Source organism: Morchella sextelata (assembly GCF_020137385.1).
Source record: "Morchella sextelata strain SCLS chromosome Unknown scls_6, whole genome shotgun sequence".
Lineage (NCBI taxonomy): Eukaryota > Fungi > Ascomycota > Pezizomycetes > Pezizales > Morchellaceae > Morchella > Morchella sextelata.
This window is the reverse complement of record NW_025408621.1, coordinates 1,918,055-1,933,256: the sequence shown is the minus strand read 5'-3', so window position 1 is coordinate 1,933,256 and position 15,202 is coordinate 1,918,055. Positions and strand designations below refer to the sequence as shown.

The following is a 15,202-nucleotide window of genomic DNA, read 5'->3' as shown; positions in this document are numbered from 1 at the left end:
CGTCCTTTTTTTCCTTTTCGCTTGTCTTTGCTCTGCCTGGCTGTTGTGTATCCTCTCTCGATCACTGTAAGGGCCCGGTTTAGAACAGCTGCTGCCTCGGAAGATCAAATTTCTTCTTCTTATCATTAACCCCCCCGCCAAATTATCGCCAATAATCCCCGACATCGCTCATCGGAGCTACTTGTAATAGAGTCTACAACAAATCTACAGTAGCAAATTTACAAGACTGAACACTATCATGTCTCCTCCTGCCGTTTACGGGAATGTCATAGAGTACATCGCTGGTAAATTTGACCCCTCTGTCGCACTGTCCGTGCGAGAACCCCTCTGAAAATCTTTTTTTTTTGTTTTACTAAAATGGCCTAAAAAGATCGTCTCTATCTTGCTTCTTACACTGCGCCGCCATCTTCGTCTACGCCTTTCCCGCCTCCTGCCATCCCGGATCCTCACAAGACAACATCTCAGCACGTTCCCTCTCACATTTCCAGGACTGCACACAAGCGTAACAAGAGCGCCGTTGTGAACTCGAGCGGCCTCAAGCCCGTCTACTTTACTGTTGACGATGCTCTTCTGTACAACGCATTCCACCACGACTTTGGCCCACTCCACATCGGACACCTTTACAGATTTGCTGTGACTCTGCACGATATTCTGGGGGACCCAAAGAACGAGGGACGGGTTGTTGTTTTCTGGAGCAGACCGGATGGAAGAGCTAGAGGAAACGCAGGATGCTTGTTGGCGTGCTATATGGTGAGTTTTGTTGACATTCATCCGAATCTCAGGTCTTGGCCAGCGAGAAATGAGGCTGATCCGAATTTTCTCGTCAGGTTTTGGTGCAATCATGGCCTCCTCACTTGGCTTTGTCACCGTTGGCGCAGTGCGACCCACCACTCATGCCATTCCGTGATGCTGGATACTCGCAGGCAGATTTTGTCCTGAATGTTCAGGATGTCGTCTATGGTGTGTGGAAGGCTAAGGAAAAGGGCATTGTGAACCTGAGGGAATTTGGATTGGATGAGTATGTTTGATCCCGGATGAATCGCACATGGGCGCACATTTTTGACTTACTGGGCTAGATACGAAAAATTTGAGCGGGTGGACATGGGAGATTTCAACTGGGTTTCGCCCAACTTTCTCGCTTTTGCGTCCCCACAGTATGCGCTGCCACCACCACACAAGGAGCAACCATTCATTCCAACAAACCATGATGAGATTTTGGCTTCCGGACTTCCGACCCCGTTCAGAAATGTACTTGAGCACTTCCACACCCGCGATATTGGTCTTGTCGTGCGATTGAATTCGCATCTTTACCCTGCGGAATACTTTACTGCTCTCGGCATAACTCACATTGACATGATCTTTGACGATGGAACTTGCCCGCCTTTGAACTTGGTGCGAAAATTCATCAACATGGCTCACAACATGATCACTGTTCACGGCAAGCACATCGCCGTTCACTGTAAAGCCGGTCTTGGAAGAACTGGTTGTCTTATCGGCGCTTATCTCATCTACCGATATGGATTCACTGCAAATGAGGTCATTGCTTATATGCGTTTCATGCGACCCGGAATGGTCGTTGGGCCCCAGCAGCATTGGCTTCATCTCAACCAGGGTGATTTCCGGCAGTGGTGGTTCGAGGACACCATCATGCAGGCCGCCCTTGAGAAGCAGGCGATGCAGTTGGCACCCTTGAGGACACCAACCAAGGGAAAGAGGGTTTTGTCTGGAACCACACCAACCAAGCGCAGCGTACTCGGTGAGATGGCTGCCAATGAGACCGCCTCTCAACAAATTCTTCCTGCGCCGACACCAGGTCAGCCAAGAAAGGGGAGTTCTCGTTATGCCACAACTACAGGATCTCGAAGAGAGCGACCGTCCAGCCATACTCCTCAGCAGCCAGACTCAATCGAGATTCACCAGGATGGTGACGAGAATGACTCTGTTAACGCTTCACCCATCCGCCGAAAGAAGTCGTCAACGATAAAAATGGTTGAAGCAGAGCCTGAGCCAACAGCTCCCGATGGGACCCATATGAGCGAGGAGGAGTACCTTCTCCGCCAATATCGGAGGACCACGTCAAAGAGCCCAGGTGGAAAGAGGAGTGTTTCATACACTACAACCACAACCACTACCGTCTCCCACACTGTCACTCCACCGAGCATTTCCGCGGCAGAGAAGGCAGCGCAGCGAAATGGCAATGGCATCGGCATGAAGGTTCGGAGCTCTCCAAGGCGAGGAGCAGTCACAGCTGCCGGCGTGAGGAAGGCTAGTGGGCGCGTTGTCAGCGGTGGACCACCAAAAGGAACCTAGAGTCCCTTCGATAATTGTATGAGTGTGGCACCGGAAAAATTTGGGTTTTTGCTCAGCATTTTGTTTTGATTATGATGACCTTTGGTGTTCATGAGTTTTTTCTTTCTTTTGCTTTCTTTCTTGTGAGTTGCAAACGCCGGCCGCATACGCGGTTCTTCTATTCTTGTATTTGTTAATTTTCCCACCCCTTTTTTACTTTGCACCTTTTTCTTCTCTCTCTTTTAGTTCTCTCTCTTGCTTTTTTTATTATTATGACGATATCTATGATTGACCGCTTGTTTATGAGTCTCTGTCTTTGTTTTTATGTATTTGGTCTTTTTGTTTCTTCCTTTTCTTCCTTCTCTTTATTCTTCTACAGAACAGATATTTTACTATTGGCTTTTTTACGACATGAGGAGGAAGAAGTTAGTTGGGTGTAGGGGAGGGGGAGAAGGCAGAAGAGAAGGGGACCCCGCGTCTCGTTAACCTTGACTCGGAATATTTGGGCAAGAGGATCGGATGTGGGGTTATTATTTGAATTTTTTTTTCTATTTTGTCTGTCTTGTGTTGCGCTGTAATTTGGGATCATTATTATCTTAACATGTGAATGTGAATGAATTTTTGGAGTCGGGGCGAGTGGGGTGGTGGGGGAGTGTGGGGGGAGTTGAATTCTCTCTCTCTCTCAGGCTACCTTTTTTTGCTTTCCGTGGTTTATATATATATTATATTTCTCTCTCTTTCTTTCTTACTTTCTCTCTCTGTTATTTCCTTCCTCTATATACCCCACTGAGCACAGCGATGGACGTTCTCCTTTGTTGGGTGGTTTAGTAGAACGAAAAAAAGGAAATGAAAAGGGACTGAAATTTAAAAAGGAAAGTTTTTTTTCAACCCCGCTTTTTTAATCTTTACTACGTTTTTCGCGTGGTGGTGGTGGGAGACGATATATGGAGCAGAAGACAACCTCATCTAGTTTGGTCTAGTTCTGAATTCTTGTCTTATCCAGTGCAGCCTTATCCTCTATCTTTATCTTTTTTTATTTTTGGTAAGTGCGATGAGATGAGATGCCAGGGGGAAAGGGCTCAGATCGGTGCCTGATCGAACGGTGCGGGGCACGTGCTGGGGTTGGGAGGCGCGAACGAGCGAACGAACGAACGAACGGGTGGGGTTGGCTGGGTTGGGTCATGGCGTGTCACTCGGTGGTAGGGCGTGGGGGCTGGATTGGGATGGATGGAGTGGGGGCTGGATGGGCATGGGTGAGTAATCGAGTTGGCTATTTGGGGATGGTCTTCTGGGGAGCGGTTGTTGTCGGGGAGTGGTAGATATGAAAGATTGTTGGATCCGCATCTGCGAATGGGGGCGTGGAGCTGCGATTGGTGGTTCTGGTGGGTGTTGGTATTGGGCGCTATGTCGATGGGATGAGGTTTTGATGATCTCTTGTTTTATATGTATTTTTGGTGCTTCGTTTGGGTAATTATAAGCAGATGTAAACATACACATAGATCTAAATCTAGAGGCTGGTGTCTGTTTAATCTCTGGTGTTTCATCTCTATTCTTTATCTCGACCGGCGTCATTCCTCTCCGGTATATCTCTCAGACATGCTTCATGTCTAAAGCTGAGGCATTTGGTTGGCGGTACTCATGGAATCCACCCAATATGTGTTTAGCCATCCCTCCCGCTTTAATCTGTTGCGATTTGGAAGCGAGTGGAAGGGTGATCTCGAGAGTACCTGCTTCTACCTTCCCTCGTCCTATTTGACAATACCTAGTACTCTGTTTAGCTGACCATAGGCCGGACAGACAATATAGCCGGTGCAGGCGCAATCCAGTGGTAATCTCTAGTTAGGATCAACTCCAATCTCTAATCCCTATTACACCATTCTCGAGTATCCGAGGCTTGGTTGCCCAAGGCTGGTACATCTAGGCGGGGAGGTGTGGGGTATTGATAGTATTGATGTTTAACTAACAGAGTTCCCTGAGCTCGTTCCCAACCTCACCCAGTCTTTGATTTGGTATTTGCTTGACCCAACTTTGCACAAAATAACAGACTGGATACGAGGTCAAGAGCTCCCGTCTTGGTCCGATTTGACAAGATTCCTCCAAAGCGGGTCGTTGAGCTCGACCCAAGGTAAAACTAGTGCAGCATGAAGACCCCCAGCCCCCCAGCCCCCCAGCCCCAAAGGCCCCAGGTACGAGGCGTAATATATGGGCCCATCCACGAACGTTTGGGCCGTATATATGCTTGCCCCGGCCACGAACGTTGCGTGGACTGAATCTGGCTTTGTTTGCTAGATGCACGCCCCACTGACTCGGCATGAGCGCTGCTGTACTCCACAACTAGACAGCTAGGTTGTCTGTAAATTTGTAAGCATTTTTAGTTTTGTGGGTTGAGTAGACCGCAGCTGCAGGTTGGCGTGGTAGATAGAGGTAGATGGGGGGGAGGGGGTTGGTGTGGTAGATCGAGGTGGGTAAGTGGGATAGGTAGATAAGAAGCAAAGGAAGAACACCACCAACAACACGTGACATCCCCCTTGTATCAAAGAACACAGCACTGAATCTGCGGTTCTGTAGGTTGGGGGGGGTTCAAGTTCCGCCTTTGTCTTGCTTAAAAATGGGAATTGAAGTTGTATATATGTAATTACTCTATACTATCTGAAATACACTGTCCGCCTCATCCAGCGTCTCTTATTTCCTGTTAGATACATACATGTAGCTACGTGCATGTACCTACCGGAATTTCGAGGGTATTGGTGCGCGGTGGTAAGTTGGGGCATTCGTGGATCTTTGCTGGTGTAGATGTTTATTCTTGGTATTAGTACTAGCTATGTAGGTTCGTTTGGATAGCTGAGACGAGGTTTCTGGCATCGATGGCTGTATTTGCCATATTGTAGGTAATTTGTAGCCAGGAACTACTTACGCACATACGCTGTACTAGTAGCCATGCTAAGTAGTATGTACCGCGTATGCCCTTTGCTCAATATGTAGGTGTCTGGGAGTGCCAAGCCCGCCCAAAGTTAAAGGTTTGGCTCATTAAATTTCTACAGTTGAGAACACCGAACCTCCCAATGGCCTAGCGGTATTGGGGTACGGTTCCCAAGGTAGTTGCCCGGGAGACCGCGGTTCCGCTCACTCCTGGGCAAGCAGGTTTATAAGATTAAGGTCTTATAAACTTGTCTTGGGCCACCAGGTATTTTGTTTTTGTACTCTCTGGAGTTTTGGGGTTTGGAATTGATATTTTTATTCCTTGTGCTTTGCACTACATGTACTTAGTAGTGGCCCCATATTATCGCAGTCAAGTTTCAGTACATATTAGATAAAATATGGGTGATACTTCGTGATTGGAAACCCTTCCCCAAATTAACCTAGTTGGGCTTATTTCATCCCATTTAGGGTTAGTTCTCCCTAGTCTGTATTTTTCCATGGTATCATCGGAAAAATACGTGTATTATACAAAAAAAATACCATTACAGTTTACTACATACATTACGGTACCGTATTTTTATATGTCCGATCCCTACATGTCGCTAGCTGTAGGACCCTGTACCCAAAGTGCCTCAGATCAGCTGCAGGTACCGCGCGCACCGACTGGTGATATCAGACAACCGCTAACGAGGAAATAAATTAACGGTAAAAGACTACAATTCCACGGCTTTTTTGTCATATATATCTAGGGTGCCATGTATGGTAGCTAGTATATGCAGCAAAAATCAAACCCTAACTAGGCATAACTAACTAACTAATTCAACACCGTAGTCACTTAATAGTGTTTAATATAGTATAAACAATCAACTGTAGACCGTAGTCACTACGGCGTTCAATACAGTGTAAGAAATCAACTGTAGACCGTAGTCACTATGGTGTTCCAGACAGTGTAAGCAGTCACAAGAAGACCGTAGCCACTATGGTCAACCGTGTAATGTAAGCAATGGAAAAAACACCGTAGAGTTTACGGCCAACCGTGTAATGTCAGTGCTAAGATTAACTGTTGTTATTGGCAACCATCGCACACACCAGATATCCCGCGACTTCACTATCAATAGAAAAATAAAATAAAAACACCTGCGAATTTAAAGATTTACACCTGTCAAAGTCATTTGGAAAACTATGTTATTTTTAACTGGTGTTTTTCTATTGCCAGCAGTAGTCAACCTTCCTGCTTGAGTACAGTCCCCAAAGGTGGACCGAGAAATAGTAGAAAATTAGAGAAAAAACTACCCTAAAGCTGAACATCTTTTTTTATTTTTTTATTTCATAGTTTTGTCCATGGAACCAAGGTCTTTGTTTGTGGTGTTGCCATGGTACTAGTATCCTAGATATATATCACAAAAGTCCGTGGCATTGTAGTCTTTTACCGATAAATTAAACCTAACCCTCTGAAAAAAATCTTTGAGAAATCGAATCTTCAACGAGAGTCGAATGCCAAATTCTGATTTATTCTGGCTAGTACTCCCGTTGCTAGCTATCTAGCGGGTTGTCCGGTTTCACCAGTTGATGCGGCATTTGAAGAAGTTATTGGTTGCGGGCCTGGGAGCGATGTCCTATGTGCTTGTTGGAGGGTGGTCATACCCGGACGTCGACCCGCCAAAACCGTCCGCACAGACAAACCCTTATTCCAAACAAACCCTTATTCCAAACAAACCCTTATTCCAAACAAACCCTTATTCCAAACAAACCCTTATTCCAAACAAACCCTTATTCCGAAGAACAAAACCACACAACCGATAAACCCCAAACCTCCCTAAAGCTCAGAGAGGGCACAGAATTAATTTCTCGGCCAATTTACCCACCAATTGGAGCCTGGTAGTGAACTGGTGTGGCTTCGTTGCGTTGTTGCGTTGCTGCGTTGCTACACCGGACCGGACCCTTCCTCCAGAGTGAAGTCACTCCCTGATCATTGACGGAGATGTCAAGAGAGAGTCATACATGTACATGTAGTTTAGGCCGCCCTGGCGTAAATGTTAGTGTTTGTATAAGAATGCTGGAACGCGCCCTCTGTTCGAGTTCTTCCTCATCTATCTTCTCGTGTTCCGAACTGCTGCCCGAAAAATCCGTGTGACATCCTGTGACTGCCAAGCCTTTGCAAACCCTTGGCACCCTAGTCGCCACTTCTGTCCTCCATCTCCATCATTCCTCCTCATCATCATCATACGCGAAAAGAAGGAAACCACCACAAGCACACACACAAAACCACAAACACACACACAAAACACTATAAATACACATAACCCACCCTCACAAACCATGGCTACCACAATCAACGCGCTCATCACCACCTTCCCCGGCCTCCCCAACCTCACCCTCCCCCTCCCCTCCACCACAAAGATCCACACCCTCCACGCCCACCTCACCACCCTCCTCCCCCCCACCCCCTACCGCCTCCTCCTCTCCACCACCTCCGGCACCCCCCTCTCCCCCTCCTCCCCCCTCCCCCTCTCCACCCTCACCCACGGCCATGCCCTCCTCCCCCTGCGCCTCACCCTCTCCCTCCCCGGCGGCAAAGGCGGCTTCGGCTCGCAACTCCGCGCCGCCGGCGGCCGCATGAGCTCCCGCAAGAAGCGCGGCCAGCAGGAGAACAACGACTCGTGCCGCAACCTCGACGGCCGCCGCATGCGCACCGTCAAGGAGGCCAAAGCGCTGGCCGCCTACCTCGAGATCAAGCCGGACATGGAGCGGCAGGAGCGGGAGCGGCGGCGCGCGCGCGCGCTGAAGGTCATTGAGGCGGCGGAGCGCAAGGAGGAAGGGGGGGGGAGGAGGTTCGAGGATGTCAAGTGGCTGGAGGAGACGGAGGAGGAGAGGGAGCGGACGAGGGGGGCCGTGGAGAGGGCGATGAGGGAGGGGTTTACGGATCGGGTGTTTGCGGAGGGGAGCTCGGGGAGTGGGAGTGATGAGAGTGAGGGGGAGGGGGAGGGGGAGGGGAGTGGGGAGGCGAGGAAGGTTGTGCCGAGGTTTGCGGGGTGGGATGAGGATGATGAGTTTTTGAGCTCGGATGATGAGGAGGAGGAGGACGAGGAGGAGGAGGACGAGGAGGAGGATAAGGGGATGGAGGATATCCAGGAGGAAGACGAGGAGGAGGAAGAGGAGTATGAGGGAAAGGGCAAGGGAAAGGGAAAGGCTTAAAGTGGCCTCGGGAATGAATTTGGGAAATGGCGTTTTATAGGCAGTCGGGAAAAAACAATTTGTATCTTCTTCATTAGCACATAGTAGATAACTAGCTATTTCACTAGCTGAGCCTTTAGTAATATCGAGCTTTCCTTTTATTATTAATTTTCTCTGATTAGTTTTTAGTGGTTCCTTGAACGTGAATAAGCAATCGCTCGTGTGTAATTACCTTGCTAGGGCTCTTTTGGGATTAGAAATAACAATTCGTCGAGCAATTGATCAGTAATACCGCCCCACTACCACTCATCTTTGACTTTTATCTAAAACCCACTATTAGCTAGTAATCTATACAAAATCCATTTCCAACCCTTCCCAGAAAGCCAACTACAAAGACACCCACCATAAAACCAACAATAACCTTCCTCATCAATCCTGTGCATCATTCCCCTCACCGCCATCAAGGACTTATGTGTATTGCGCAGTCCTGAAAGATCCAGTGAAATAACACCTCGAAAGCAGCGTATACAGCCATAGCGATACGTAATTAATGAGTCTTTGGATTCGCACAATCCTCAATTGCAAGCCATGGATAACCAGGGTATAATGGCGATAGCCCTGTCCTGTTTGTAACATTGACTCGACCAGCTCGAGCCCTAGTACCCGCATAGCCAATTTTATAGGCCCACGATCACGCCTAGACTTGTATCACCACGATGCAGTTGAAGTCTAAATCCAAGGTAAAGAGCTATGTATAACAACGGAACGCAATTGATAGAATTCTTGTGTTTATACTCCGCAATTTCGAAGCATATATGACCAGAAAATACTGGTACGGCGATACTCAAGCTAGAGACCATACCATCCGATCTTGTAGGTACTGACCTATATATCGACACTGTGGCTCCAATATGATATCACGAGCTATATAGCCACAATGGACCATAGTTAATTGATTTCTGAAATTTATACGTATATGCCGCGGGGTGTTATATATATAAGCAGACCGAACTGGCGATAGCCCATATCCTGTTTCGAAAACCGGCCAGCTGGAGTCCTAGTAGTCAATATCGCAGGTACAGAATTATATCATGATTAACTACCGGTATGTACATACTTATTAAAGCCCAAAGTTAAGAGCTATGTATAACCATAATCATAATGGACTGCAATTTACTGGGATGAGATTCATATATCCGCAATCGCAAAGTATATATACCTAGAATGTACTGGAGACAGTGCATGTCCTGTTCGTAAAATCGACCGACTGGGGACTAGAATAGTCTCTTGTAGGCATGGAATTATACCCGCAACTATGTGGTCGAAGCTAGCCCAATATCAAGAGCTCTACAATGGGCCACGGTTGATTAATCTTTATCTTCTTATAATCCGCAATTGCAAGGTATATATGTAACCAGACTGTACTGGCGGTAGTTCTGTCCTGTTTGCGGTACTGACTGGTTGGAGTGTGTAGCTAGTCTTTGTCTTGCGTCTCAATCCCAGGCTCAGGTTCATGCTTAGACATTAAGTTGTTGAAGTCCAAGGTCTAGAGCTATCCAGATCCAAGATCCCATGATACAGGCAAAAGACTCGCCGTTCATAAATGCACGTCTTGGTACTAGGTAGCTAGCCAGTAGGGTGTACCACCTTGCCTCGGCGGTTGACCTGTCGAACCATCGACACCCATCTAGCTCGGCCATCAAGGACAACGAGGCAGTCAACTCTCGCGCCACCTCTGAGTAGCAGCTCGGGAGATTTCAAGTGCAGGGCAGAGCCGAGGCGCGCGTGAAAGTTTCATAAGCTGTTAGTATCATTAGTTCCCTCCGAAGTGAGGCGGGGGGCGGGGCATGGAAGAGGATTGGGCTGATCTTGGCGTCTGGGGCCGAGTAATTGGCACGATTAGATAACGCTTTCAATCCTCAAGGAAGACGACGATGTTACTCTAGCCTCTAGGCACCAACTCAAGATATGGGGACAGATACGAAGACAAGGGGTGTGGAGTGGAATATAGAGTGAGATAGGTGCCCATAGCCGGCCGGCGCCGTGACCGCTAGACTGACGTTCCACTCACAGCCGCCAGGACATTCCGTAAGATCTCAAGAAAGAAGAAAATGACTGTATAACCATCTATCCTACCGTTACTGTGGCTGCATACAATTAATGAATTATCAATCAATCACCGTCACTGTGGTGCAATTGATGGCGGAGTACAGGCCACTGAATCATGGTTTATCACTCGGTCATCAACAGAGATCTCAAAATCGTCGGTAACGCGCCGTTAGACGAACATAACTGACTTGTATGGCTGGCGAAGTATGGGTGAGTATTAGTACCCGTGTGTGTGTGAGAATAATGCTGATTTGTGATAGCGAGTGATATACTGTGATCAAGAATCACCGAGTCATTGGAGGTGATCTGCCTCATTCGCAACTATACAATAAAAGAATCACTTGTACACTTCTACCACGAATGGAGATATCAATACAGTATATCGTGGTTCTCTACGACTCAGATTGCACAGCTCAGTGATGGAGGCAAGGGCCTTCGCCCTAGATTGTTCCATTCCCTATGGTATAACGCAAAACCGCCTCCTTCTTCTCCTCCTCATCTCGATCCCTCTCCCACCTCAGCCATCCCTTCCGCCGCCACTACTTTCTACTCATTCAATATATACAGCCTATAAGTACAGCCTCTAAACCCAAATTCGTGTTGAGTCCCGAATGAATAGGTCGTCACCAATTCCCCCGCTAGTTACCCAGCTTTAGTCCTGAAGGATCTACTAACAAGCTTCTTGTAAGACTCTCAAAAAGAGATATAGCAAAAAGCTTTAGTGTTTAAGTTGCCCCCTGTAATGAAAAAAGAATAAGAGAACGCCGAAGAGATAGTGAAGAGAAGAATATGAAAGATGAGAGTAAAAGAAGATTCGAAATATGTGCAAATCTAGCTAGGAAAAAAAAAAAAACGAAAAAAAATAGGGAAGAAAAATTGGGGGAGGGTAAAGTTGTATGTACCAGTGACATGAAAGAGTGAAAGCGCAAGTAAAAGTGCAAATCGAGCCTCCCAAAACCAAGTTAGTAAAAAGCAAGCAAACCCACCAAGGAAAAAAAGGTTGATCCAATAAAATTAGATGTGAGAAAGAAAAAGAGAGAAGAAAAAAAAAAAAAAATGGCGGTGAAAAATTTAAATTTCGCTATCTCCAAGTTCCGCCTCTTAAACTGAGCAAGTTCTCCACACACTCCATCTCATCCATCACCGCTGGGCCGGATTCCTGACTGGATGCGAAGTAGTTGCTGAAGCTCCGTTGGCTCAACATCATCCCATACTCATCAGCAACCGGCCCATCAGACCTGAAATTGTCAATGGCCTGCGATGAGCTCGGAACATCATAAACCGCTGAGGTCTGGCTCGGAATAGTCTTGTGGTCTTCCAGAATCCTCCTCTCATCGGCTGCAATTGCATTCCTCTTCCTCTTCTTGCTGGGCTTCTCGGCGGGGGCTTTCTTGGCCTCACCCTTGCCACCACGTCTTCTTGGCTCTGGAGGTGGTGAGACTGGGGCGCCAGGCGGGCGGTTCTCTTTATCGCTTTCCTGGCCCAGCTCTGACGGGAGACCATCGACCAATTTCTTGCCTGAGCCTGATGTTTTAGCGGCTGGAACAGCTTTCGAACGCGATAACTTTGCCGAGAGGATTTTACGAGACTTCTTCGCCTTCGTTGGCGAAGAAGGTTGGGCAAGCTTGCCTCCATGCTTCCGGTGTGTAACAGGACTGCTCGGTGGTAGAGGAGGTGGGAGCTTTAAATGGCTGCTTTTTCTCCGGAGGAGACCCAGGGCCTCTTTAGCCTCCGCAGCGGTCTGAAGGCTCGCGTGAGTAGCTGGCGAGCGAATCATGGCCTGGTTGTCGCAGTAAAATTCCCATATCTTACTATCTACAATCTTTCTGGGCGGGCCACTACTGGCAATTGGAGATGGCTTTTTCGGAGTAGGCAGTGTTTGCTGCGAAGAAGGTGGGGATTCTGGTTCCTCATCGAGTACGATAGTGGCCTTGCCCTCAAGAGAGGTAGAGAGTCGAATTGATGAGGTACGTTTTAGCAGGCGAGGTGGGGCATGGGGCGTGGTGGGGTTGGGGTTGGGGTTGGTTCGCCTCGAATTAGTGAAGGTTGGTTTGGCGAGGGTGGAGGAGGAGATGATGTCCTGCATGGATGAGAGAACATCCTGTAGACGTTGGTGTGCCGAGGTAGTCATTTCTGGTTCTGGCTGGTCGTGCCTGCTACTAAGCGAGAGGTTCTGTTGATGTTGGCTTTCCTGGCTGGGAATAGAGGAAGTTGGGGGCGAGGACTGCTGAAGAAGAGCTAGAAGATGGTTGTCCCGTGATGAGAGCTTCTGACGTTTACTGTAGTACGAGGGCTCGTAACGGCGTTGGGGCAGATGGTGGTGAGGGGACTCTACAGCGCTTCTTTCCCTCAGACGCAACTCCTCTTCTTCTGCTTCTTCTTCGCCAATGTCATCGTCGTCATCGAAATCTTCATCATCGGGATCCGCGTCGCTAAGGCCAAGATAAATTGGCTGACTTCTAGATCTTGCACTCTCTTGAGAGGCCGACACGTCGCTGCTGAACGATCCGCGATCTGCCAGACGTTGTGGTTGTGGGCTTCCGAAGTCGATCCCTGATGACACGCTAACGCAGCGGCGGCGGTGTTGGTGGGAGTCCGAATTGAAAGACGTGCTCATGTGTCTTATATCCTCCCTTGAGAGTGACTGCTGGGAATTGTCAAAAGAGGAGTACTGGGATGATGACGGCATCATCATTCCTTGTTGCGAATACTCCTGCTGACTGGAATATTGTTGGCTGCTATTATTGTTACTATTGTTGGTGGTGGTGTTTGGGATGATTTCGTGAGGAAGCAAGGGCTTGGCCTTGCGGCGCGCCGACTGCCGCTTGTTCTGGAACCAGATCTAAGTGAGAGACGCGTCGGTCCACGTTCGTTAGCTAGCGTGCTCAGAGACATATGCTGGCAGGCGCGTCTTTTCAATATCAATCGCAATTCTCATCACCACCAACAACTCCTTCCCAGTACCGCGCAAAACAGCAAAACAACTTCTAGCGCGTTCAAAAAGAAATCCTTCATAAACTTTTATAAAAATAAAAAAAAAAAAAAAATCGTTACTATATTCCATTTATTTGTTTCTTACCTGCACTTCCTTTTCACCCATCTGCACCCTACTCGAAATCTCCTTCCGTTTGGTCTTGTCCGGGCGATCACATATGCGATATTCCTCCTCCAAAATTGCCTGATCGTGGACCGAAGTACGCCTTCGACGGCGACGGGCAAGATTCGCGTTATCAATCGAAGGAGGCAGATTCCTTGGAAGTGTCTCCTGGGAATGTGTGATAAAAGCGTAGTTTGAGTTGCTGGAACTTGGATGAGGCTCTGTAATAGGATCCATGGTTGGGATTTTCGCGTATTCGATATGCGATCCTATAGAAGGAATAGTGGGGGGAGGGGAGGGGGGTGGGTGGAGAAGGGAATGCTCCAAAAGAAAAATAAGGGAAAGAAAAAGAGGCGGGAGACAGCGGGAAGAGCGAAGGTAAGAGATCTAAGTGGGAGACGCGTACAGTTCAGAATCACTTAGGGGGGGGGGGCTGGGGGGTGAACTTCTAGATGAGGGGACTCGGGGGGGAGCCTAGAGCAGTAGAGTGTGGACACACTGGTTGCAAAAGCGCGTAGGTAAAAGCGTAAGTATGAGCCCTACTGCTAAGAGGTCTGACCTGATGATTGATGCACTATGACATTAACAGCGGGTGGTTGGCGGCCGGCCCACCCCGCCTTGTCAGATATTAAACGCCGGCGGAGATAGACGCGGGCGTGTCATTGGAGTTGGTACTATGTACTACAACATGATACAACCTGTACTCCACTGCGCGTGTGTACTCGATTGCAGCATCTGGAGTGGTTAGTAGGCACAGTATTATCGTCTTTTGCCAAGATATCGTGATCGTGATCGCTCCTCCTCTTCACGCGCTCATCATGCACGGCCCCTTGCTCGGGAGCTAGGGTTCACCTCATAAACTAGGGTCCTGTCCATCATTGACGCTATCCTAAACACACATTCATCCCATTTCGAGTCCAGTCATTTCCATCTCATCTAGAAGGACTCAAAATCTCTAATTTCATATCAACGCGAGTTGTATACATATATGTAGACGCATGAGAAAAAACCCAAATAACTAGAGTACGCGTGCTAAAAGCCTGCCTAACTATTGCATCTCCCCCCTTATGATCGACCTCGGAGACTGGCTGAAGGTTCGATTTTAATTACCCCGGTACATAACGGGCGGTGCCAAGCACCGTGCGGTTTTAAGGGAGAAAAAAGCACGCATGCACGTTATCACAAGCCACTAAGCCACAGAAAGAACGCGTTCACGCGTCGGAGCGCGAATCCATCCCCTTTTATTAGAGCGTTTTGGCAACAGCACTTTTCCAAATTTCTAGGTCAAATTTTGAGTTCTTGGCTCTGCGCCGCTAGAAGCGATTCCGTTGCTTCTTTGGTGTGAAATCGCAGCAGATCCTGGAAGATCGACTTGTAAATGCTTGTAGCAGCGCAGAGCCAAGAACTCAAATTTTGACCTAGAAATTTGGAAAAGGGCGGTTGCCAAAACGCTCTATTGGGCCGATGTGACAGATGGGGAGATCATAAGTTAACCTAATTTTCGGGCACCCTAGGCAGAATACCTATTGTTATTTTTGGTAATTTTTTTCGGTAGAGTGGAAATTGTGGTGTCGATGGGATAACGTAAGGGGCGGATATATGGGTATATCGTGA

At 48.0% G+C, this 15,202-nt stretch overlaps 3 protein-coding genes across 3 annotated transcripts; 2 read left to right on the top strand and 1 right to left on the bottom strand.

The window, feature by feature from the left end:
- Positions 1-238: 238 nt before the first annotated feature.
- H6S33_011622 (uncharacterized protein) lies at positions 239-2,310 on the top strand (the record flags this gene model as incomplete). Its single annotated transcript, XM_044843004.1, has 4 exons — positions 239-284; positions 371-750; positions 828-1,018; positions 1,077-2,310. The coding sequence occupies 4 exons, from the start codon at positions 239-241 to the stop codon at positions 2,308-2,310; spliced, it is 1,851 nt and encodes a 616-aa protein (XP_044696390.1).
- A 5,217-nt stretch (positions 2,311-7,527) lies between these two features.
- On the top strand, positions 7,528-8,403 carry H6S33_011621 (uncharacterized protein; the record flags this gene model as incomplete). Its single annotated transcript, XM_044843002.1, has 1 exon — positions 7,528-8,403. One exon carries the CDS (start codon positions 7,528-7,530, stop codon positions 8,401-8,403), a length of 876 nt encoding a protein of 291 aa, XP_044696389.1.
- A 3,169-nt stretch (positions 8,404-11,572) lies between these two features.
- On the bottom strand, positions 11,573-13,825 carry H6S33_011620 (uncharacterized protein; the record flags this gene model as incomplete). The annotated part of the gene is made up of 3 exons (XM_044843001.1): positions 11,573-12,923; positions 13,101-13,333; positions 13,571-13,825. 3 exons carry the CDS (start codon positions 13,823-13,825, stop codon positions 11,573-11,575), a joined length of 1,839 nt encoding a protein of 612 aa, XP_044696388.1.
- Positions 13,826-15,202: the final 1,377 nt, after the last annotated feature.